At 38.5% G+C, this 26,573-nt stretch overlaps 1 protein-coding gene across 1 annotated transcript; it reads right to left on the reverse strand.

The window, feature by feature from the left end:
• Positions 1-749: 749 nt before the first annotated feature.
• On the reverse strand, positions 750-25,760 carry LOC146322078 (N-acetylglucosamine-1-phosphodiester alpha-N-acetylglucosaminidase-like). The gene is made up of 12 exons (XM_084727479.1): positions 25,609-25,760; positions 21,193-21,398; positions 20,522-20,789; positions 14,739-14,878; positions 13,956-14,064; positions 11,658-11,786; positions 11,318-11,523; positions 10,496-10,543; positions 8,398-8,526; positions 8,055-8,186; positions 4,988-5,066; positions 750-1,537 (listed from the first exon to the last, which is right to left on the reverse strand). The coding sequence occupies exons 1-12, from the start codon at positions 25,689-25,691 to the stop codon at positions 1,273-1,275; spliced, it is 1,794 nt and encodes a 597-aa protein (XP_084583605.1). The 5' UTR covers positions 25,692-25,760; the 3' UTR covers positions 750-1,272.
• Between the last annotated feature and the right edge of the window lie 813 nt (positions 25,761-26,573).

The following is a 26,573-nucleotide window of genomic DNA, read 5'->3' on the forward strand; positions in this document are numbered from 1 at the left end:
AGGTTTGGATGAAATGAGTCAGAAACAATCCCACGCAGACACCAACGGATTCTGATCCTACAAATAGTTTTAATATAGATAATGTTGGCGTAGTCTGATCTTAATCTGCAACTGTGCAGAAACACAGAACGAATAAACATGCATGATTTAGAATTTGAGCGTCAACATTATGAACGATCCATTGTGCCTGAAGCAAAATGGCAACCGTAAATCTACATTTCAATCTCCACTTTCTTGTTGAATCAGTTTGTTCAGCCAATCGCAGAATATTCTCACAGTCAGACCTTTCAACACTGTTCAACGCTGCAGAAAGGTATGGCACAACATGAAAAAACAAACAAACAAACAAACAAAGAAAACCGACACCACGACTTGTCTGTATTTTGCTAAAGAATCATTGTGGGTGGTGCTAAGCTCAAAATGTAGTGACAGTATCCCTGCAAAAGTAAAGGTAACAGCGGCTAACTTGTTTGCATTATTAGCATACGCATTAGCATCCCGGCTAATGGCTAATTTGCCATGTTCAGTGTGTACGTTGTAATCTTGGAGGTTGTTCTTGTTTCTTGGGGACTTTGAAAACACAGATATCAGATGCTGCGATGGCAACTGAAATAAATCGTCCAATGGCAGGTTTACACCACACAGTGGGTTTCATAATAACGCGGAGGAGTGATGATGACATTTTTTTAAGCTTTCTGATTGGTTGTTGTTAGTTGTAAGTCAACCTGGCCTGGAGTGAGACGTGCAGGTTTGGCTACTGTGGTCGTCAACCTCAGTTACCATGGTGATCAACCGCAGTTAAAAATGAACCAGCTTCATGATGCTGGAGAATCAGAGTTAAGCTCTAAGATCACGGTGAACACAGTTAAATCTGGCTTCATGATGCAGGTCCGGGCTAAAGTTCAAAGTTCATCAGTTTACATGACGACAAGACGACGTACCTGGAGCTCAGATTCAGACGTCCACATCTATCGTGTAGCTGACAAAATAAAGCTTTGACCTATTTTAAGATTTCCTTTCAACATCAGCTTTAAAGGTCTGAGCTGTAAAATAAAACTGTAATCGAACATCTGACCAGCTGCCATCAGTAAAAATGATGTTGTGCTTCATCCTTTTGCTTTCCTTTCATTTCAGCAGGATTGTCAATGGAAATATATCAAAATTAAACGTTAAATAAGCAGAGTTACACTGAGCCTATCCACCAGGACTCAGCTGTTTCTCTTTGTGCAATAACAGAGCGTCCTCACTCTTCGTCTTTGGTCCTCCTGACAGCTACGGCCTCCCTGAGCGTGACGGAGACCAGATTTCATCCTCAGACTCCGAGTCGTCCAAACTGAAGCCTCCTTTCCCCTTTCTCCCAGTGTCTCCTCTGGCGCGTGGAGCTGCTCCGTTGATGTCGTTCAGCGGCACATAGGAGTAGTCCCGACGTTCGGGGAAGTGGGCCGCCACCGAGCCGCGACACGCCCGCACGAGGTGAACCAGCAGGCTGACTGATAGCAGCGAGGCCAGAGTGGAGGTGATTATCAGCCACGTACCCCTGAGGAGAGACGGGCGAGGTTAGACTGATCCTTTGTTTACAGCTCAGTGAATAAAACTACAAACATGGAGGACGTCACATAAGTAGAGTTTGATGCATCAGTGCTGAGACTTATATCAAAAATAATCAACTAATTGTTAGAGCTCTACTATTTTTTCCTTTCAGTGTTAATATATCTAAACTTAGAGCTGTAATTAAATATATTTTAATGTCTGATTAATCTGAAAATGATTTATCAATTAATCTTAATCATTAATGTATATAATGTCAGAACACAGTGAAATATATTTATTACAGTTTTCCACTGTGATATCTTCAAATCACTTGTTTAGTCCAACTGACAGTCAAAAACTAAAGATATTTGATTTACCACATTTTAATTTACATGTGAGTATAAAGAAAAACATCAAACTGTCCCTGTTTAAAAAGCTAAAACCATTAAATGACAAATAACTTAAACTTTTATTACATTAATTTTGATTGATTTATCTGATGCTCAGTGTTGATGCTTCAGTTTGAGTTTTACTCAAACTTTAGATGAAATTATTTGAAATACGAGAATCCATCACTCTGTAATTATCTCTTCTTTCATCCTGCTGCTTTGGTGTCGCAGCAACTTCCTGCATTAATTCCCTGTCGTGTGCATGTATACATGCTGCAGAAAAGGAGATTAAAAACAGTTACATGACTGAGAAACCGGCGTTCTCCAGGAGACGTCTAGCTTGGCGACTGGCGAACTCTTCTACAGGCCATTTAAGAAATTAGATTACTGCAGAAGGCCGACTGTAACCTCGTTACATAAGTGCATATAAACACACTGATTATCAACAAACCATGACAAATACTTCAGTGTCAGTGCAGGAGCAGAGCGTCTCACTTACAGATTATTTTCTCCTCATGAATCTCTGAGGCACAACATTCACCTGGGAGTGTATCTGAATTCACTGACATCTGACATAAAATAATATTTGATGATACATTTCATTTACGGATCACTGTATCAATTTGATGATTGGCAATCCAATACCATCGATGCAAAGTCAAAACATTGATCCATATCATCATCTTTCAGACACGCCTTTATTTTGAAACGCACGGTTTTGGTCCAGTCGCACCTCCAAAGCGCTGGCGCCAGACAGATACTGGCGAGCAGCCAATGAAAACACACCGAGGATATTTACTCCAGTTGCAGCAATAAACCAGCAGTGTGGAAATATTTTGACGGCTCCGTAAACAAAGATGGATGCAAACATTGTTGTTACAAATACCCAGGAAACGTAACTGACGAGTCCGGGAGTCTGACTCGGCAGTTCACTAACTTGTTGCTCTTATGATGCTAACATTAGCTGCGCTGTTTCATCAATGTTTGGCTAAAAAGACATGCATGGAGGCTGAAATTCAACTGTGATTTTCTGTTAGGAGATGCAGTGATGAAAAACGGAAAAATAATATGTTTAATTTGTTGCTAGGCTTATTTATGCAGTGTAAAATACCCTAATCTTAAGATAATAATTGTGGAAAAAAAACAACAACCGTGATTCTAACGACAGCTCTATGAACCTTGACAGTTATTACTGACCCGACTTTTATACTTCTGTCAAATGTTTTTGTTGTTAAGTCCTGTTTTATGTGCATTAGTGGAGTCACTTTAGTATCAACTTTAATGCACTTAAACTTGTGGGTGGGAGAAAGAAAAAACTATTCTTTTTCATTAAAATATTAAAAATATTATCAGTGAATCAGTTTTTGTATGAATAAATAACCAGCGCTTAGTCTGTTAGCTCGATGCTAACACATAATGGGAATTAGCATTACAATATGGTTAATATCTCAAGAAATGATCCATTTCACTTCACATACTTAACAGAAGATGACATGTGTGCTCAGACTTTCAGGCTTCAGGTTGTTAACTCAGTCTGTTACTCTGGCTTCAACAATCCACACTGACCAGCTACAGCAGCCTCAAAGGGTCAAAACTCAAGCTCAGTTCAACTTTATATGTGAAGGATGTTCATTTAAAGGTTCTTTGTGCTGTGTGCAGTTTTCAGGAGCTCTACTCGTTTGGCCGAACATCTTGTTTTATTTATTATTTTCTTACGGCACCAGCTTGATGAACAGAAAGAGCTCATGTTCACTTGAAAAACTTTATTTACTACTTTTATAAGCAGTATGGCACCGATGCTGCTGAAATAAAACTCAGAAACACTGAGTGACATGTGATGTGTGTTGTTTTTGGAAATAGGATATACAGTCTCCACTGTATGATTAAACTTTTCTGAGGTCTAGTGCTAAAAAATGCAATAAATCATATTATTACAAGGCTTTGTTAAATACTCGATTCTGATTGGTCGACTACAGCATTCTAAGGTCTTTTTTTTCTGTATAACATGATCATAGACTCTGGAGGAACAAAATCATTTTAAAATGAATAGTTATTGATTTTTTTGGTAAGTAACCATGTAATAATCAGGGTAATGTACAGTGAGCAGGTCATTGTAGTGAAATAAAACCCTTCAGGATGATTCAAGACATCCTGTCAGGATTTATTTCACAATCACTTCAGAATCGGCACCCAGCTATCGTGATCAGGAGGTAAGTGTGTCGGTGATTTACACCCTTAGTGGAAACGCGGCTGAGGATGGAAATCTGACTCTGCTGGCTCTGCTTCAGGGACACTTCCAGCGGACATCTGAACTGTGACAGGACCAACTCAGCACTGAGACGGCCAGCGACTGGTTTCAGTTAAAATGTTTCCCTCGTTCGGTCAAATAAAAGGTTCAAACGCATGAGGTTAAAAAAAAAAAAAAGAAAAGAAAAAAAAAGTTCCTTTCCTCCATCTGTGATCACAGAACCCATTCACAAAGCGCTTTCCAGAAACCATAGCAACAACTAACAATTCCTCACTTGCATGTGAAAGGTAAGGAGGCTAATGAATGCGTCCCGTCCTCAGAGTGTCGGCCTTGTTTGCATGTAAAGGAGAGACAAGAAGCCAAATGCAGGTCTGGAGGACAGAAGTGATTATTCCTCGTTAAATATCTCATGTCAAACTGTGAAATGTAGCACCGCTGTTTGTGATTTCTCGTCATCCTGCAAAAACCTCCACGTAAAATTAGCCTGAGGGAATTTGACGTATTTTTCATTTTATTCTTAAAATGGGTTTAACTTTAAGCCACACAATAAGAGAAAACAGACCCTCCCAACAATGAGTGTTTAAGAGTCTTGAAGAGGAAATAAACTGAGCGGCCACGGTTTAACATTTGGCTGGCAGATGGGACGATTTCACACCTCAGCTCGCAACACATTTTCAACAACCCCGATTCCCAAAAAAAAAAAGTTTGAAACACTGTGTGAAACATGAATAAAGCAGAACGTGCTAATGCGCTAATCCTTTTTGACATATATTCAATTGAAAACAGAACAAAGACAATTTAAAATAAATTCACCGCTTACTCTGTTAGATGAAGCCGCTCTCTTTGAGCTTCATCTTGTTTCCAAGATGTAAACATCTGTTTGGCAAGACAATGTCCAGCTGTGAAGAAGAAAAGCTCAGTAAATAACAGAATACATCAACCGTGGCTGTTATTTAAAGGTAAATCTGAGGCATATTTCATTTACATTTACAGTTTTGTGTCATATTTCTGTGACACAGCAGAGAAACAGGCTCTGCCAGGCTGGAAAACGAGCTTCAGCTTATTATTATTTATTAATTAACTTGCTTATAAGAATTTTACTTGATGTAAGTTTTCTTGCAAAATGGCAGAAAATGCTGTTTTCAGTATCTCAAATATGGAGATTTCCCACTTTTCTTCTTTTCCTGTAAATTATTATATTAAACTGAACATCTTTGTGTTTTACTCTGACAAAATGAGACATTTAAAGACATCATATCAGATTTTGCAGGCCTGCATCAAACATGACAAATAACTTTGGTCTTTGTTTGTTATTTTATTGATGTTATTTAACAGATAAGAAAACAGTTTGTAAAAGGGGAAAGTAAATATTGACTTTGAAAAGTAGAATTCTGACCCACTTGCCTGACTGGGAAAGTGCAAAAAAGTAAGTAAGTGAGTAATTCAAGGGCCCAATTCATTAATTTCTAATCTGAGTGTGAGAAATGCTAAATCGAAACAAGTTAGAGTAAATTAAATAAAATGGAGCCCTGGATTCAATTAGTTGAGCTCACATGCTCATTTGTGAAAAAATGTGAAGCTACTCCTTTAAACTTTTTGGCCCCTCAACAGGATGTTCACAGAGGAGGTTCTGTTAGATGTTTACTAGAATCTGAAAGCTGCAGATCCCAGAAATCAAACATGTAAACAACATGTAAAAGGCTCTTCATATAAGACTTGTTTTTATTTGCGTCTAACAGACTCCGCTGTCTCCGTGTCTTTGTGCAGAAACAGAACAGAAGGAGCTGAACGGTAGAAAAGAGTCTGAGGAGTTTCGGGAGCCGATGTGCAACACGAGTCACATTTCCAGTCCTCCCAGTCGAGTCGATACAGTGCTGCTCTGTTTGCACAGACAGCAACAAAGACTCAACTGTTTTTACTTCTGCTCAATGCAAATAGTCAAACATTTGCTAAACGTGAGCGCACACACGCACACACACTTAAACAGTGTGATAAACACTCTGTGCCTTTTGCTGAGACACACAGTAAAGCTGATATACACACACTGAGTTTGAAAGGTTTTTCACTGTGGAGAGTTTAATGGATGAATTTCAATATGGCCGAGCAGGGCTGCAACTAATGATTATTTTCATAGTCGATTACTTCCTCAATTAATCAGTTAGTAGTTGTTTGGTCTATAAAATGTCAGAAAATGGTCAAAATGTTGATCCGTGTTTCCCAAAGTGACAAGAAGACGTCCTCAAATGTCCTAAAGACATTCAGTTTACTGTTCCAACCAGAACCAAAAAAATATTCACATTTAAGAAGCTGCAATGGGAGGATTTTGACTGTTTCCCTTTAAAAATTACTGATGAATCGATTTTAAAAACAGTTGGCGATTACTTTAATAATTAGCTCTATGGCCGAGTGCAATAAACAAATCCCAGAACCAAATCACAATTTTTAAAAACGTGTGACAAAACAGCTTCATAATGAAGAATTGCAGAGACGATCAACACGTCTTCTTCTCCAGATGAAAGAAAACATGTCACACCATCATGATTTCAATGGTTATTTTTCAGTAGAAATGAAAATTGTGATGCAAAAATAATCATTTCCTTTAATCTATCGTATATCGTAATCACAATTTTCCTGAAAGAAAATTGCAATATGACTTTTTTCTTTACCATATCGTGCAGCCCTAATCGAAGGTTGATTGACAGACAATACAATAGAACTAGAGCTACAATGATTTGTCAATTAACTGATTAATTGTCGACTATCAAATTAATCATCAACTATTTTGATAAATGACTAATTGTTCTGAGAAATTTATTTAGGAAGAAATGTCCTTTTTTTATTTCAGCTTCTCAAATGTGAATATTTTCTGTTTTCTTTACTCCTTGATGACAGTAAAGTAGAAATCTTTAGGTCGTGGACAAAACAAGACATCTGAGGACAGCAACGTTCTTCATCGTTTTCTGACATGTTTTATGGACCAAACAACTAATCGAATGATCGAGACAATCCATACTGAAATTAATCACTAGTTGCAGCCCTAGTTAAAACCAGGGCTGTGTATCGGTACTAGGGCTGAATGACTCTGAAGAAATATCTAACTGCAGTTATTTTGACTGATATTGTAATTGTGATATCTGAGGACAGAATCACGTTTACATCATTATTCTCAGTTTTGTTTAAAAATGCATTAAAATGATTATGGTGTTTTTTTGTTTTTTCAGGGATCTGAACTGAACAGAGGTGTTTTCTGAAGTGCAGAGAACGATGTGTCGGCCAGGACGCCTCTGCAGCACCACAATATTTAATTTAAAATGGTATTTTGACACATTTCACATTTGATTAATTGTTCAGCCCTGATCGGTACTCAATGGCTTTGAGGTATTGATTGAAATAACCTCTTCTTCAGTCAAACAATGTCTGCATTCAATCCTTTTGGTACCCAGATCTACAAAAAATACAAGATTAATTCTATGATTTTACTCGGAGCCAATCACTGCAAGCCTTCTTTACACGGAAGAGTGGTCGGTATCGAACAAAGTGCTCCATTGGTATTTTAAGGATAGTGGTATTGTGACTTTGAAAATGATACCCAGCTCTTGTTACAGCTGCCATGAATCATATCAAATATCAGATCAGTGCATGTATAACACACACAGACACACACACACAGACAGTAATCTCTCTGTGTATCATGTAAGCGTGACGATGAGGAAGAGGAAGCTGTTGAGATGCTGCAGGTAGATAATTACACTGAAAACAGTTCGTTCATTCATCTGAAAAACCCTGCAGCTAATCATGTCAGTGATCAGCTGGATAATAAAGACTGAAGAATCAACCGCCATGTGACCTGTGTGTGTGTCTGTGTGTGTGTACATGTGTGTGTGTACCTCTGTGTAAGGTGTAGTTGGTCTCTTCTTGCAGTGTGGCGTTACAGCTTCCTGTCTGCGGGTCACATGGACACAGGTCGTCACAGCGACACTCCTGAGCACAGGACGGACCGAAGAACCCCAGAGGACACACTGACACGCAGACAAACACACACACACAACACACACAACAAATCAAGACACGTTTAATAATTTAATAAAACAACAATAATCTTGACAAGTGGACAAAATGTGGCTCATGTTGTCGTTTTTATATGCTGTTTCAGTGATTCCGCTTTGACGTGTTTGAATAAAGAGACATTTTGATGCGACCTGCTCGTGTCACGGCGCAATGTCGTTCTACCTCGTTCACATGTGTTGCCGTGGAAACCAGAGGGGCAGGCGCAGCGTCCGTGGACGGGGTCGCAGGAACCGCCGTTGACACAGGAGCAGGTTTGATTGCAGCCGTCACCATAGAAACCAGGGAGGCACTCTTTAAATTGGAGCAAAATGACAGTTAATAAGCAAACACTGATTATAATGTTATTTATCAGATTAGAAATCAATCAATGAACATTAAAAAGGCATCATCTCTCTTTGAAATCCTTTATTTTCAAATCAAACTTAACTTAGTAACTAAATTTACTTGATGTAAGGATTGCCAGACAAGTCAGATACTTTACTGCATTTAATAACTGCATTTTAGTTGTAAATGTGTTGTAAATTTTAAATTAAATTAATTGTGCTGTGCATGTTGATGAAGAATTGAATCACTTTAAGAAAGTAAAGATTCATCGGGCCTTTAAAACTGCAAATCAGAAACAAACATTCATCTCTAGATATCAGATGGCTCGATTTTTATTTCCCAGCTTTCATCAAAATATGTAAGTTTCTCTGTACTTCTGTATAGATCTCTCCTTTATTCCCTCCAACAACGCTCAAAAACACCTCTACCTCTGGTGTCTCCATTTGTTCCTTTCTCTGTCATGATCTCGACAGGACCCTGAACACACAGTCAGGGCGCTTCAGCCCAGACTTCTGCGTACAAACACTGGATGCTTGTGATGCTTTTGAGCAGCTTTGTAAGTTGTATCAGTCTGTATATGACAGAAGAGAAACTAGCTGTGTGTAAACAAGATGTTTCTGTCTGTATGTGACCTTTGACCTCTATGATTAGAGCTGTTGAAAACACTCTGCAAAAGAAAATGTCTCCAACAAATGACAGACTCCTGACAGGTGGCACCTGATGTTTAAAATCTACATCTGTGTAAGTTTGAAGACATTTTGGGAGGTCAATACGAGCTGTTTTAGGGTCAGGGGTTAACTGTCAGTTTGCTAGCTTGTTCGCTAATGGGACAATAGGTTCACAGAGTTTACTGAAGAGACGTATTTGTACTTCACCATCGTCCACTGTCTCGTACGGATGAAACGATAATCACTTTCACATTAAACCGTGATAAAATTCCTGACGATTAGATGCAGGCGCAGCAGCAGAATGAGGTCTTTGAACATTTTTAGCACATTTTAACAAAACTGCTACCTAGTGTTGTCAAAATACAAAAATTATGACTTTATTATGACGATACGAAACCTGCCAAAAAATATCTCTATACACCTCCATATTAATGAGGGAGGTCTCTGCTCTGTATGTGTATACACTGACTATTTACTGGTGTTGATCTGCATAGTTGTGTAGATTTCAGCAGCTTGTAAGTTATGATAAAGTTAACATTTCAAGTGTGAATGTTGTTTGTTTGCCACATTGGTAAACCTAAAGCCAAACCCTTAACTGCCTCATCAAACTGTGACGGTGAAAAGGTTTGTTTGCCACCAAAAAATTCACTCTTTTGACTTTTATTTGAGGGCATATAATTATGTTCTCTATTACGTTTGCGAACCACCCTGTCACTCTTTGAATTTCTTGAACAGGTTGGCATGTTGGCTCCCTCGGCTTGTGTTTAAAAACATCCTTTACAGACGGGCTTTGTGGTGTTCCCGGTGTCGCCCTGACTGTCTGCTATGTAAAAGAAAAAAAGATCCATACTTTGTTTCCATGCGTCTGCTTTGGCAACAAGCTGTGCACGGTCGGCAAGACGAGCATCTGTAATGTTAGCAGCCTCTTGTTCTGCTGCTCGCTGTGAAAGCAGGAAAATGTTTGGCACGCCCATGATACCTGCAGGGAGTGAACTACGCACACACACAGCCCCCCCATCTCCAGCCATCTCCATCAAAGTTGAACTTGCTGTGAACGATTTCTGCAAGCGAATCCAGAGATCACAGAGATTCCACTGAAATTAATGGATTTTGCTGCAAAAATTTTGGCATTTTAATTGCTGGTGTGACCGACCCTTGACTGTGCCCTTTAGGTTTAGGTTAAGCTTCGGGAATGTTATGTCAGTGAGGTCCTGTGTGTGTGTGTGTGTGTGTGTGTGTGTGTGACACCAGATGAGGCTCCTGATTACCTTGGCTGCAGTTCTTTCCTCTCCATCCAGCATCACAGACACAACCATCTGCAACAGAGAGGAAACGGACAAGAAGACACAATGATCAACAACCGGTGTTAAAACAAAGACTCAGATCTTTTGCTAAAGTAAAAACAAGTGGAAAAGGTTAGAATTTTTATTAAATGTATCACCCTTTTTCAATGTTTATTCGCACGTAGACGTTTTTTGGACTTAATGGATGGATTCAACTAGGACTACACGATAACCAAACCAAAACAAATCGCAAATTTTTGAAAAAGGAAAAATGTATAAGAGAACAGCATTATAATGAGGCACTACAGGGTGAAAAAATCTTGTTCTCCAGATGAAAGAAAACGTTTGTTTGATTCAGACCTCAATAAATATCACATCATCACAATTTTCATGTTTTTTTTTTTTTTAGTGAACATGAACATTGTGATGCAAAACTGATCATTTCCACTAACAGTATCACATACTGCGATAGTGCAAAATAATCACACTATTACTTTTTTTTTTACCAAACTGTGCAGCTCAACTTGTGCAAAACATGTGAATGTAACTGAGGACACTCCTCCTAGTGAGGGAACACACCTGTGCACAACTTTGTCCTTCAACACCCTGAAGAAAACATGTCACATCAAAACGTTGGTAAAAGAAAGAATATTGTTTTTTTGCAGCTGTTTTTCTTCCACAGACAGATGAGAAACAGTAAGATGCAACACCTCTAGAGATGATCCTACTCAAATGAAGTGCTAAATAAAGATAAATAAAACAAAATAAAATAATTGTTGTGCAGCTGAGCTCCGCCTCTTCACTCACCTGCAGTGCAGACACCGTGGAGACCGCAGGCCGGCGGCTGACACACCAGAGAGTCACAGGCAGCTCCCCGCCAGCCCCGCTGGCACTGACAGTGTCCGTCCACGCAGTCTCCGTGTCCACTGCAGTCTGCCGGATCACAGCGCCGTTTGTGAATACACAGGATGGTGGAGACGGCCCGGGCACAGCGCCACCTGCTGTCTTGTACACTGTGAGGGGATGAAGAACGGAGGAGAATGTGAAAGAAAACTCAATTATCAATAAGATCAGTCACTGAAATCACACCTACTTCATGCTGAAGAATAAAAAGACATCCTCATGTACGAAGCATTAATTGGCTCACCAGTGATCAGAGGGATAACTGGCTAATGAGCCATCAGTCACATAGGTGGAAGACCCGCCTCCATCCAGATTAATGGCATTGATGACTCCGTATTTCTTCAGATAGTCTGCCACCTCCCAAAGATTCATACTGTACACAGACACAAAATAACAAGACATGAAGAATGACCACCATGATAATAATGATAATAATAATAATACTACTACTACTACTACTACTACTACTACTACTACTACTACTACTACTAATAATAATAATAATAATAATAATAATAATAATAATAATAATACATTTTATTTATAGAGTTGTTTTCAGGGTACTCAAATGCCAGGACATTTTATACAAGTTAAACAACAGAAGATTAGATGCAAAAAGATGAAGACTACATGTTTTTCTATAGATATAGAAAACTACTATAGATAAGAACTTGATGCAAGCACACTTGTAATAATGCAAAGCATTCCTTTAAGACTCGACTAGGCGTGGTAAATGTGTTTAAGAATCTTTAATAGATAACAAGAGTGTCACATATGGATCAGCTGTTGGAAAGACAGAGAGCAGAAAACACTGAGGTGATGCTGGTGGAGAAAAAGCAGAAAGATGGAGGGTAAAGACTTAGATGACCTAAACAGTGAAGGGCTTTTTAAGCTCTGAAAGGGTTGATTTGTGAGATGAACTAATACACTAACAGGCTCATGTCACCTCACCCCACTAAGACCCCTCCACCAATCGATTTTATTGATCTGACTCCCCCTCCGCCCCTCAGTGCAGCAGACCTGCAGGAACCCTGGTGATTGATGCGTCGGCGTTAATGATCCGGCTTTGAAAAGCACAACAAGCTGACATGTTTAAACATGACGGCTGACCTCTGTACATCTCTGCTCGATATAACATGTAAAATCAGCTCAGACCAAACAACGACCTCCTCCTCACAGACTGACCCTCATGACGACCAGCAGTCTGCAGAGAGATCCAACTTTGTTTCAAGATCCGCGGTCTTTCATGTGCAAGACGGTCACATCGAAGCGGCGAAGACGACACCAAAAATAATACTGAAAATTAATGAAGGCATGAATTAATTTATAAAATGTGACACAAATTGATATCTCTTTTTTAATTTTATTCAGTGTTTACTTAACTTTGTATTAATTAATCTATTTATGTACTTGCTCATTTAATTTTCAGTTCTATATATTTATATATATATTTGCATTTTAATATTCATAGTCGATGTACTGTGATGTTGATCAACCGGTGCACAAAAACACTCCACAACACACTCTGAATGACAGCCCCACTGTTTGCAAATTAAAGAAAAAAAAAACAAAACGCAGAAAATGTAAAAATAAATAAATTTGGGGGAATAAATACAGGGAAAATGAAATGAATGAATAAATTATGGTGGCACTTTCCACAAGGACAGAAAATGGAAGCTTTTTTAAATCAATTTTTCTCCCATTTTCATTGTTTTCTTGTTTTTTCTCATTTCGTCAAACAAAACAATTTCAAATGAGGCACAAATTAAATTAACTTTAACCCAAATTAAATTAATAAATTAAATAAAATGTAATTTTATAAATTAATTAATGCCTACATTTATTTTCAATATTACTTTGGTGAATTTAATGGTACATTCATTAATTTATCAAGTTATTTCCTTGTTTCTTCATTTATTTTTGATTTTGGTAGTTTTGATCCTCCACAATATTAACTCAAATAATAATAATAATGCAAAACCTGCATGTGTCCATATTGTAATTTTAAAACAAATTTGCAGCTACTCAAATTCTCAAAATCCAGATGACATGCAGTGAACTGGAGGCTTTTGGGTCTTTGGGGTCAGTGGTGGAAAAAGTACTCCAATCATTTTGTTGTAAGCCTTTATTTAACATTTATTTCGCCCTAACGTCAAACTGAAGATCTGGAGTGAATGATGTTTTCACCGTGAACAGAGAAAGGAAATCCAAAGTGCACAGAGCCTGTTTTTTTTTTTTTTTTGGTCTCTGTGTTTGGCTCAGTGGGGTGCAGACATGCAAAATCAAACCCTGCATATTTAATTCCTACTTGGGGCACTTTGTATTGACTCAAAGGCCTGTGAGTCACTGTGTATTAATGGAATAAATTATCACGTTTCCTCTCACCCACATCTTTGTTTGCTCACACTTTCATCCACTTACTGGGCGTGCTAATAAAAAATATTTCTGTAATATAGTCCTTCACATTTCATTTCATCTAGCTGAAAGAGAACAGAAGGCGGCTGCTCTGGACAGAAGCATCAGGTAAAACCTCAGCTCTTACCCTCGTACTCCCGTCTGCCCATCGATGTGAAACAGGATCAATCTGCCCTCACGGTCGTGACCCACCGCCGTCCTGGCCGAAATCACGTCCACAAACAAGCGGATGGGCCCTGTGAAAATACAAGAAAAAAAAAACCACATACTCCAATCATGGATGCTTCTTTGTGTCAAAATAATTAAAAAAAAAAAAAGTTTTCCAGCGGTGGAGGTCTTGTTTGACCATGTGAACATAGAAATATTAAATAATTGACAAAAACAAACTACAGAAGTAATGAATGAGTCTCTCCTCTTCTTCTTCTGCAGAAGACAGAGGGTGGAAGGAGCCGATACAGTCATCAAATCACAAGTCAGACACATTGTTTAATACTACAGCTGTAAAATGTAAGCTCTTTCCTTAATTGATCATTGGTAAAAAATATTTAAAAAATCAATCAATTGATTAATCATACTTATAAAATCTTAAAAATGTTGCATTTAAATGCATTTTCTGTGACTCCGTCACGCCAGGTCACAGACGAGTTTCTGTGTTATGTAAACTTGGCGTAGCCGCGCTCTGAGATACAGTTACACTCAATTACCGCTGAACTAAAGCTGATCCAGTTTCTACCCCCACCACCCAGCCCGGGCAGAGGTCAGGTGAAATCAGGGAGGGGGTTCTAGAAAGATCCACATTTTTCATCATTTCCTTACAAACAACTGCTTATTACTGGCACAGTGTGTGTGTGTGTGTGTGTGTGTGTGTGTGTGTGTGTGTGTGTGTGTGTGTGTGTGTGTGTGTATATACCTGACTCCTGCGTCTTGTCACACTCAGCCTTCAGGCTCTCCTCGATGTAAACCTCGCCGTTCCTCAACAGCCATATCACACCGCTGACCAGCTGGACGAACGGGTTGGACTGGTCCAAAACATCATCCTGGGACAGATACCTGGGTGGAAAGAGGGGAGACAAAAAATCAGGACATCACAACCTCTCACTGTTTATAACCATTTTATGTTCATGTTTACCTGTCAAAGACATTAATACTTGATACCTTCCCCCAAACCCAAAGGTTAATCTTTGAAAGTCAAACTTCTTGTCCTGTGCTTTTATTTTTTAACTCTTACAACAGAGTAACTGGAAACATCACATCATGGGATGTGCATGGTCCAGGACAAGAGGAATCTACCACCCACCCCAACCTCGCTGCTGTCTGGCAGGAGATACAGAAGTATCTGCTGCCATAAAAGACTGAGGAGCAGCTTCTTCCCTCGGCTCCTCGGCTAAATTTACACTTTTGTCCATTTTGTCCAATCATATCTATTACTTCAGTTGTATCGTTACTGTAACTATTCCTTACACAAATGCTATTATCTGCATGAAATCTGAGTGTTTTAACATGCTCAGCAGGAAATTTTAAACGTGCATTGTTTTTTAAGCTTAAACAGGAAGAACACAGTGTTTCCACTACAGACAGAAGAAAGATGAACTGCAGGTGACTCATCAACAAGTCAACTCAGGTCTATTAATGTTCTATGAGCTGTGACAAATAACTGGGAGGGGTGGAAGATAAAGGGCGAGATAGAGGAACGGTGCGTTTTGACCACGAGGAGACAGTGTCCTCGTGTACAGCCAGAAAAGAAGAACAAACCGTGTGTCCACACTGCAAGTGACTGATTAGCATAACCATCCTGCTGAGGAGAGGAAAGAAAAACCCACCAAAACCAAAAAGTTCCTAATTTATTTAAAAAGCAACTGTAATTGTGTTTGTGATTCTTCTTCATCTCAAAATGCACTTTATTGTTATTTATTTTAAGTGCAAGATGAAAAAAAAACAGAAATCTGTATCCATATCAGGGCAGGCAGTTATTTTTCATCTGGGGCCACATGAGAAATTAATCAGGTCAGACACACATGATAACAGCCAGATCTCTAATAATGTAATGGTCAGAGGGTTCTATACAGGACACTTCTGCTGTTGGTCACCCTTTCGAATATTTTGTTAGCAATGTCCAAAACTCAAGTTCTAGCAGAAGAAGAAAAACATAAACAACATGGATGAATAAAGTTACAGCTTAATGTAAAAGATACAGTTCATTATCATTCCTAATGAATACAGCACCCTTTCAAAATAAAAGTTTGATAACGGTTTAATGATAAGCAAAATGCTATTAATTGTCTTTGCTAGATTTTTGATTTTTGGTATTTCCACGATGGCCTTGCAGGGCCACATGAAACCTTTCAGAGGGCCACACTTTGCCAAGTTTGTACTGCAGCTTCGTGTCTCTGATCCTGACAACTTTAACCCAGATCCAGGTGTTCAAACTGATGTGTTGGCACCTGGCGTGATGCCACAGGTACAGTTACACCGCCGTGACCTCTCTGGTTATTTTTACTCCTATAATGTTACCTCAGCTCAGGGCGAGGAATCACGTCACCTTATATTACCTAACCTTAAATTACAGCCAGCCAAAAGTGTTTCTATAAATACAACTACATTATTTGTCTGGTGTTAAAATAGTGAAACTCGCTGGTAAACTGGTGTTGATGGTATTTTGTGTATTTTAATGTTTTGTTTAGTATGCTGCTGTCTGTCCTGCACTATGAGCTCACCGAGGACAACGTTTGGTATATTAAAAAATTAACTTAACTAAATTATTAGTCCACAAGCTTTTCCAACAAGTGAATTATAGGATTGTCCTGGCCTGACGTTTAGACCTCTGCACAACAACATCAAGTGTTCAAGGTGCCTCAGTTTTTATCTCTGTGTCCTTCACCTCAACTGACACTGAACTTAAGTCAACCAGCTTGTTTCTCAGCAGGTATTTTGAGTTGTCATACCAGGAAAAGTACAGGTGGAGCTAATAACATGAATGATGGCTTCGTTCCAGTGTGGATTCATAAGTGTTTTGCATGGTTGAACTGAGGACAAAAGCATTTCTGGATTGCAATGAAACACAAGAACACAATGGAAATAAAATAAACAAAAGTAATCTAAAAACCATGATCGGTTACAGCCAGCATGAGGATCTGAGACTCTGGCTCAAAGAGGAGCAACAATGATGATCAGTAAAATCTTAAAATCAATTCTAAAACTACCTGGTAACCAGTGAAGAGGCTGAAACATTGCTGCATTTTTTTACAAGCTGAAGAAGATGTGAGATTGTTGTTTGGCTTTGAAGCCTGAATGCATGGAATTACAATAATCCAACCAAGATGATATAAAAGCATGAATGACATTCAAGATGAGAGAAGACAGACCTGATTTATGAGTTTACTGACAGGCGGGTCGATTGTCTGGCATTTTGAGACCAGTGGCATCGATTCAAGGCCGATAAACAAAAATGTTTGCAGACACATCTGCAGGCAGCCATGTCAGTGTGGCTGCTGTGGAACAATGATCAGATCAAATCTAATCCAAAACAGTTCATGACAAGTGTTAAATACATATTATGTTATAATGTACAGAATAATGGAGTTGAATAATGTTGCTTCTGACATCCTGAGCCACGCTCTCCCTTAAATAGTCACATCTTATAATCTATATAACCCAGTATATTTTTTATTAAAAAAAAAAAAAATCAATCTAAAGCAAAATATTACTTGAGACACTCCTGAACTGATAAAAAATGATTTAACAACAGCAGAAACTTGTTTTTCAAATGAAAAATCACTACTGAATATTACACCTCTTCAGTTTTGTAGACATGGAGTCAGGATGTTTTTGTAAAATAAGGATGGACCAAAGATAATTATTTCTCATTTGTTTTCATTAAAGCCGAGCGACTTTGAAAGAATACCTACTTGTGATTATTTTTGACTGATACTGAAATTGTGATATGGTATATTGCACTATTACAGGGAATAATTTTTGCATAATTATTCTTATTTCTTTGAAAAACATATTGAAATGATTATGGTGTAATTTTTGTGGTGATCTGTATGAAACAAAGATGTTTTCTTAAATCTGTAGAATATGATGTGTCGGTCAGGATGTCTCTGGAGCATGACAACGTTTAATTTAAAATGCAGATTTTCCTGCCCTAGTTTTCATTTAACTGGAGAAGATAAAGGCAGCATAGAGAGAAATCTCATTTCTAACAGATTTATTTCCATGTTTGACTATATATCTTTTACCAGGAGGTGTAAACACAACCCAAATGTTGCATCACATCGGGATAAATGTTGGCATTTTGTTTAAAACTGGATGTAAGTTTGTTATTAGACTGACTGACATCTTTTAGGACCCAGGAGAACAATGACTGCTTGTATCAAGTTTGTGGTTTGTTGTTTGTGTGCAGCTTTTACTTCTGCACGTTTGACCACAACACCCACAAAGACCGTTGCATCATGATGACTGACCTCAGGTATCAAACAAACTCTTTCATGCTTTTATAGACAAACTGTGTGTTTGTTTATGTGGTGGGTGGGCGTTGACCTCACAGTGGCATTATAAATATCCTTGGGGACAATTCCAGGAATTAATTTATAATTATCTATCAGCAGCCTATTTAAATGTTTTCTTCATTTTCAGTGATTTAAAGGAGATTATTTGTTGCTTTTTGGTGTGAAAGCAGGTAAATGTCTCTGCTCTATGATTGGTTGGACTGGTGCAACAGTGAGTCATGTTGACACGAACACTTCATGTTTTTGAGCAGTTCATTTAACTGACCCAGAGGTTATACGTTACTGGTCCACGAAAACAGGAAGTCACTGCATCGCAAATGTGGTTTAGTGCAGATAACAGGTGAGAGGAGGGCGGCAGCACCGCGAAGCGTGAGGAGACGTGACATTTCAGAAATGCGAGGTCGGGTGCAGACAGATAGAGGGGACTGAAAGTATTTTGGTTTTATGCAAAATGCAGTTTCTGACGGTTAAAAGACACGTTCCAACACTGATGATAACTCTCATGAAGAATGGTGCCTCATGCCTTATCAAAATAAAAGCATTTGGTATGCTGGGTGTTGTAATCTGCCAGCTTCTGTGGTTAGTGAAACATCTTACTGAAACACCAGGAGAGTAACGTGTGTAAACTTGCTTTCTGGAATAAGCATTTGAAACATCAACCTTTGGTTTGACATGTGGTCAAAATCAAAAATGCGCAGTTGACATTTTTCAGGAATCTTGTGTGTCATTTCTGCAGGATCAGAGTAATTTTCGCTCTTCTTCATGAGTCAACAGGACCAGGCAGAACGGGAATCAAAGGTCATTTTTTTGTACATAAATAAGCGGCTCTAACGTGAATAAATGCTATTTTCTTTATTTTGAACATAATGTCAGTTGTTCTATTGTCTTTTTGAAAATTGATGACACACCAAAAAACCAGCAGGATGGGATGGGACTAATTTTTCAGGGATTGGGCCGAGACAAGAGTTTTTTTGTGGGGGAAGGATGGGCATGGCGAGAAAATCCACTCCCGTCTCACCCTCTAGCAGATGTGAGATAACCAGTATGAGGAATGTGTTACTTGTGGTGACATCCCTTTCATTTTATAGATTTATTTTGGTCGTTGGATTTGAGCAGTGTGCTGAGGAAGGTGTTTTTAAGAGCTACTAGACTGAATAGAGAGGAAGTGGTGAACAGCTGGCGGTGACTGCCCATGAGAAAGGAGGACAAAAGATGCCAAAACTTCCTCTTGTTTAATTTGTTTTGAGTTTTGTCAGCGAGTTTTTGTGTATAAAAATTGTCTGCTAAGTGAAGACAACTAGTCTCTGTTAGCATGAAACAGTGGACAAAAACGGACAGGAAACTAAGCTGCATAACTTAAGCTGTTATGCAGCTGTCTGCCACTAGTCAGAGCTGCAGCCCAGTCAGATGGCAGCCCCTCGCCCAGCGGATACGCCCGGACAGCCCACCCAACCCTGGATGTTGTTATCAGCAAAGTCAGACAGATGATCGTAAAACCAGCGCGGCTTGGTAGTGGTTTGATCTAGAAAATGACACAAGGATGTATGTAGTCTGTGTCAGAGCAAACTGGCCTATAACTACTCGACTGGAACAATCTGTCACTACATTCAGTACAAACACGGACATTAACCTGAAAGCAGAGCAGCAGCTGCTGCTAGCACTGCTAACGTTAGCCACAATGTGTAGAAGGCTGGCAGCTAACGTCAGCTCTGCGTAAACGATGCTGTTTAACCACAGACCCTATGAACCTGTTCGGGCTAAAGAGCATTTTGTGAGTTGTTGTCATGTTTTGTGGGTTAATTTGAAATGTTCAAAACACCATTACCATATCACCATCGCAAGATGGCAGCGCTTCAATCTTTTGGATATTTTGTAGAGTGGGAGGAAGTGGAGATGTGTCATTGATCTTTATTTACAGCAAATGGTTGACAGCCACAACTTCTTTAAGTGTTTAATTTTCTGTGTCAAACTCAGCCATCAGTTTAGACATACTTAAAGTGTCACTACATAGTTTCTCACTGACCACTGGAGGTATCGAGTCACGCTGATGGTTTTGGTTTTACCATTAGAGGTAAGTAAGACAACTATTATTTTTTTTATAAACCAGGTAAAATGATCATTTAATATTAGACATGGAGCTGGCCCCTATTTTATCAGTGTCAATATTCCTAGCTGGATCTCTTACCCAAACACCAAGGTGCCGTCCTTCCTGATCCCAAACTGGGCGTTCTGTATGCCGCCGCTGTCTCGCACCATCCTGCCGTTGCTCACCACGTTGCCCAGACACTGGCCGTGGGAGGTGTTGAAGAAGCCGGCATTCTGGGCAAACAGACACCCGGCAGCCTCTGCCGTTTCCTCCACAGTGGCCCTCTGATTCATCCCGCAGCCGCCCGGCCCACCCGGCTCCAACACTGACACCGTCCTCAGCGGGTCGTGGACCACCGTCATGTGACCTGGGAAAAAAGACGTAACGAGATGAAAAGCATGCTGCTGCTTCAGACAAATCAGAATTACAATATAAAGCGACACCGTTATTACATCAGCATCTTTGGAGCCTCTGTCCACAAGAACAAATTAAATATTAATATAAATATATATTTTTTAGTTAATTATTACTACTTTTATCGCAGACAATGCATGACTGTAGTTGAAAAATGCCTGGCTCTTGTAAACACTTTTAATGTCAGTTTACATAAATGGATGCGCGGTCAGGGAGAATAAACAGACAGATCAATAAATCAAAGGTTAAAGGTTCATCAAACAAGGATCAGATCCAGATTCAACACCGAGCATCAGATCACGTTTGACTCTCCACTCTTTGTCAATAAAGTTATTTTGTGTGACTCCATCACTGACCGTAAACCCATCTGGAGTTTCCCTGCACGTCCGAGACAAACAGTGAGGACTCGGCCTCTGGTGGCCCGCTGTGGTTACTGGCGGGCCAGCTCTCATGGGTGGTGTTGCCATGAATGATGGGCTGGCAGTCCCTGACGTGGCGGTGAGAGTGGGAGGGCCCGTGGCCGTGGGTGTACGGCAGCAGGATGTCATCGTCCATGGAGACTCTACGAGCAGAGAGAATGAAGTGAAACAGGTTTAAAAAATGTTTTTAAAAGCAAGAATCATAAAGCAACAAAAAACTGAAAGAATTTAACAACAAATTTGATGATCAATAAATCCATTTGAGTAATTTTTTAAGCTTTTGAGGCATTTCGGAACATCATCACGGAGTTTGGAAACCACTTATCAACATTTTTCACAGTTTTCTGACATTTTAAAGACCAAACAATTCATTTATAAATCTATAAAATAATCAACAATGAAAATAATCATCAGTTGCAGTCCTAATACCATGTCATGATTATTGCCCAGACTGTTCACTGTTTTTGTTCTTGAAATGGCATTTCTATCTTTATCTAACATTTCAACTTTAGTCTCAAAATGCAAAATAAAAACCTCTCTTTTTTTGCCCCCAGACCTGCTCTAAAATACTTTATAGATTGTACAGTAAAAGTTGTTGGTTGTTGGTTAATTGTGTTTAGAGTTGTACTAATTGTGTTTAGGGTTTTGAAAATGTGACTAGAGATTTGAAAAAGGATGTTACCAATTGTAAAAAAAAAAAAAAAAGTATAAACACAAATAATTGACAGATAAACTGATAATACTAATAAGCCCTACCTCAAAGTAATTAATCTCTTTAAAAACAATAAACAGTTAAAAACAAAGTGCAAAGGCATCTTCTAATCTAATTTGATTTTCATCCTTAGTTTTGTATATTTGAGTTTTACTCCCCAGTTCCAGCCGTGTAGTGCATATAGACCTGGTGTTTGGTTTGTCCATTCTAGGCTACTGTAGAAACACGGCATCCACAGTGGAAGAGGACCCCCACCCTCTGTATGTATAAAGGGCTCATTCTAAGGTAACGAAAACATGCATCTTATTTTATACACTAATGAAAACACACTTATGAATATTTAATCCATTCCTACCACATTCTGCCAATGGTTCCCCCTAAGTCTTCCACACTGGACCTTTAACTATATTTAAATTCAACATAAACACAATCCAAATTCACTGATAATTTTGTTTTTGAAAAGAAAAAAGTCCAAAATAATGATGCCCACAACACTCCAGAGGACCCATCTGCTGACCTGCTGTGAAGAAGAAAAACATTCCCACAACTCTTAAAGAGCTTAAAAAAAAAACAACAACTTTAGTCAAATCCTGCGGGGGATGCTGATGAAGTAAAAATATGTTTTTCATGTTGATAAATGAATCCTGTGTTGACTCATGCAATGGGATCGATTTCATCACACAGCCTCCGTTGGTCAAATCTGGTTTCATCACATGAAGGAATGTGTTTTCCAAAGAGCTGCGCTGTGGTTTCTCTCAGGCCTCATGTGTAAAAAACACAGTTCATGCTCTATATAGTTTCTCTAAACTGCAATATCCCTCCTCATTATTAATGTTTAAATTTTACCAGAGTTTCTCTTTTTGTTATGTTGCCACTCAACACCTGTTAGATGGGTTACCCTGCCTGTGACAAAACAACGATTTGGAAATAATGATGATAAACATCCTGCATTTAAAGACAAAGTTTCTCTGCAGCCTGACTACTGTGAATATTTTTCAAATGTGAAACAACATGACTCTGAGATGACAATTACACGTCAAAGATGGAAAAATAGCTCCAATGCATTTGACAGAACAGGAAATGAAGATAATGGGAGTGATTTTTTCCCCACTTAAACTTGTTCTGGTGAGTAGTTTTGCAGACATGTGATCAATAAAAATCAATGAGAAATACTAGAAAAACTGTTATTTTTTAGAAGAGTAGTCTGGTGATCTGGGTTAGGGCTGTAACTGGGGTTGCAAATTAAAAGCACTTTTGTTAATCGATCATTGGCTGTTTTGATTGAATTTATATAGACTTTTTCTTTAAATCATTAAACCTAAAAGTTACAAAAATCCTACTTAGTGGAGATTCTCTAGACAAACTCCTCTCAAAGTAGGGTCTGTGGATCAATTGTGCATCTATTTTGGGGGTCTTTGACATGAAAAAGTTTAGGAACCCCGGCTGTAGAGCGCTCTGGTTCAAAGGCACAGTCAGTTTATCATTTAAAAAAAAAAGAAAATGCCAAATAAACAAACAAACAAACAAACAAAGTCAGGCTGCGGTCACATCAGACAGGAGGAGTCAACTGTTATGCAACTGCAATGTGAAGACAACATGTGTGTCACATGACATGGTCAGATACGGGCCTCAACATAACATCAGCTCCTTCTCACTTTATCTCCTTTATGTGTTTGTTTACTCGCTGCCTTTGTTCATGTGGGACCTTGATTGGTTGTTTTGACTGTGTTATTTGTTGTTACTTTTGGCATTTTTTGGACTTTGGCTTCCCATGTAATATCATTTTTTGCATTTATTTCTTTCTTATCAATTTTAGTGTGGGTTTCTCTAATGAAAACATACTTATGATTATTAGCCACAGTTCCCCCTAAATCTTACACACTGCACCTTTAATTGTATTTTAAATTTGAAATTGAAAGAAACACTGGTTTAGTCCAACATTTTCAAGCCTAACACAGCAGCTAAAGGTTGGCGATACGGCCCCAAGATAATATCGAGACGTTTCAAGGTATTCTGCGATAACAATATTCTTGGCAATATGACAAAATATTTTTGGTTTAGAGCTTAAAATAGAGAGCTCTTGTGTTCTCTTCAGGTGATTTCTGGCCCTCCTCGTGCTCAACCCAGTGGTTCTGCTTGAAGAGGTGAAATTAGTTTGTTGTTCTATTGCCTGCTATTTTTGTAAAATCCTCTGGCTTATTGTACATCTGATCTTTTGTAATCAAACCACTTCCACACCACTGAAGTCACTCCACTTACTGTAACTAATTCCACCACCATAATATTTGCCATTATTGTACAAATTTTTTAAATGAAAAAAATTATGACGTATCGTGAGAAATCACAATCATCAGTTGACACAAACTTCCTAAGATATCACACTCTCTCTCTCTCTCTCACTCTCCCCAGATATTGTTTTTAAATCATAAATTGTCATAATTTTTTATGATTTTAATGGAGTAGAGTTTTTTGTTTGCTTCAGGCATTGCTTAATTATTGCTGACCTGCCCTCTAGGTACTTGCACAACATATATATTTAAAAAAATATAGCATTTCAATGATTCTGATCTATATCGCGCTTATGATTTGATTCACGATCGATGGGGATGATAATTTTTCAGAAAATTAAAGGCTTGATAATGTGGTGTTTGCTGATGTCTGTACCAAATAAAAATGTTGTCTTACATCTGGAAAACAACATTTCTAGGCCAGAGCATCTCTGCAGCACTGCAGTGCTTTGTTATAATGTCACACATTTTTCCTTTATTAAAAAAAAAAAATTGCAGTTTCTGTGATTTGGACATTGCACTGTGAATAATATTTTGGCTAAATGTGCAGCCAAAGTATTAAACATATGCTGTTTTCTTTATTATTTTATTACATATGCCTCAGCGTTGAATATGCTTTATGTTTTTATGTCTGTTTTCAAATGTAAAGCACATTGTGTTTCTCTCTGGAGAAATGTGCTAAAAATAATAAATATTTTGTAGTGAGAGCAAGGAATTAGTAAAGCTGTGTAGCCTTGAAGTGAGAGCGAACAGCGCCATCTCGTGGCAAAAAGAGTTAAACTGCAGCACCATTTTCACAGAGACTGTCAGTTTCCTCGAAGAACGAAACCAAAACCTGACAGGACTCATCTTGTGACTAAAGTTTGGACCAAATATTTGTTGTCTGCCGTAAAATCATTAACACAACAACAACAAATGAATAAAATGAATGCTATCAGTGTAACAGATGTAATCCAAATAGAAACAGCTGTTATTTATTTACGTTGTTCAAATGTTAAGATACTTATTGATATGTTTATTCAAATGAAGGGTCTACAGGCCTTGTTGCGTTTGAGGGCAGTCAGTCACATTAGTGAACTTTGTTCTCTGATAAGAGTGTAAACACTGGACGCTGTTGCTCAACAGCTGTCAACTTTAGCATGACTTTGTGTCATTAACTGTGTTTTAACAGAAGAGCAGTGAGACATTAAAGTTTAACGACATTTTAACAAAAACATCCTTAGCCAGCGAACGCAACTGCCATATACAAGGAAATTAAACAAGTTCAGACAGACTTCTCTCGGCTAACAGCTAGCAGCAGGCTAACATTAGCGGCTAACAGCTAGCCGAAACAGGAACCAGCGGCGGACTTACCGGTTGTTTCTGGTCTCGGACAGCCGGACACAGAGCCACAGCAGCAGCCACACAAACAGACATTTCAACGACACTGCTGCCATATGAGGGGGAAAACTAGGCTGTCAAACCGCCCTCTCCTCCTGCTGGTTCCCACATCATCCAGCGAACACACAGCGTCAAAGTAAACAAAATAAAACACACAACTTCCGGTTACTTTACAAAATAACTGTCAGGATCAGTCAACAGTGAGAATCTGTGCAGCAACTTCCTTCCTCATTACGACCGCAAAAACTTGATCAATGACAGAAATTATAGTAATGTTAAAGTATTCTTTAATTAAGCAATATATTACAGTAAGGGGGGTCATTTAAAGACATTTCAACTTTTATTTTGAAAGAAGCATCAACAATATCCGGTATTTATGATGTAATGTAGTAACTTGACGCAGTGCGGTCACATGACTGTCAGCAGCTCCTGACTTGTGTCTCCACATGGCTCACAGCCACGCGTCACCTGTCCTGTTTGTACTGACATGAAGGTGAATAAACTGAAGGAGGAAAGAACTTATTGATAATATAAAACACAGTCATGTCTTTGGTTTTATACAAATAATAAATTATAGTTCTGTCTGATTAAAAAAAACAAAGGCAGATACTTTAGTAAACTTATTAAAACCAAATACTAATGTAAAAAGTCTTTTGCACTTTTATGTAAAAGTATTTAAGAATAATGAAGAAAATATATTTAAAAGTCCTCAATGCAGTAAAATGTTTTACTGATATATTTGGTAGCATTGGATGATTTTAACTCCTGCTGTAAAAGCAGGATTTTACTGTTGTAGTTGGTTGAGGTGGAACTCATTTGAACTATTTTATATAGGACTGCAAGTAATGGTTATTTTAATTATTGATTAATCTGCTGATCATTTTCTACATTAATCAATTCTTTGGTTTGTAAAAATTGTAAAAATCCTGAGAAATGCA

The sequence above is a fragment of the Lutjanus erythropterus genome, chromosome 9, assembly GCF_056507025.1.
Source record: "Lutjanus erythropterus isolate fLutEry1 chromosome 9, fLutEry1.hap2, whole genome shotgun sequence".
NCBI classification, from domain to species: Eukaryota; Metazoa; Chordata; class Actinopteri; order Lutjaniformes; family Lutjanidae; genus Lutjanus; species Lutjanus erythropterus.

Coding starts and splice junctions, on each gene's coding strand:
- LOC146322078 (XM_084727479.1), bottom strand. CDS start 25,691: ATGGCAGCAGTGTCGTTGAAATGTCTGTTTGTGTGGCTGCTGCTGTGG. Junction 11,787..13,955: donor GGGCAGACGGGAGTACGAGG/GTAAGAGCTGAG, acceptor GTCTGTGTACAG/TATGAATCTTTGGGAGGTGG. Junction 8,187..8,397: donor CGGCAACACATGTGAACGAG/GTAGAACGACAT, acceptor TCTGCGTGTCAG/TGTGTCCTCTGGGGTTCTTC.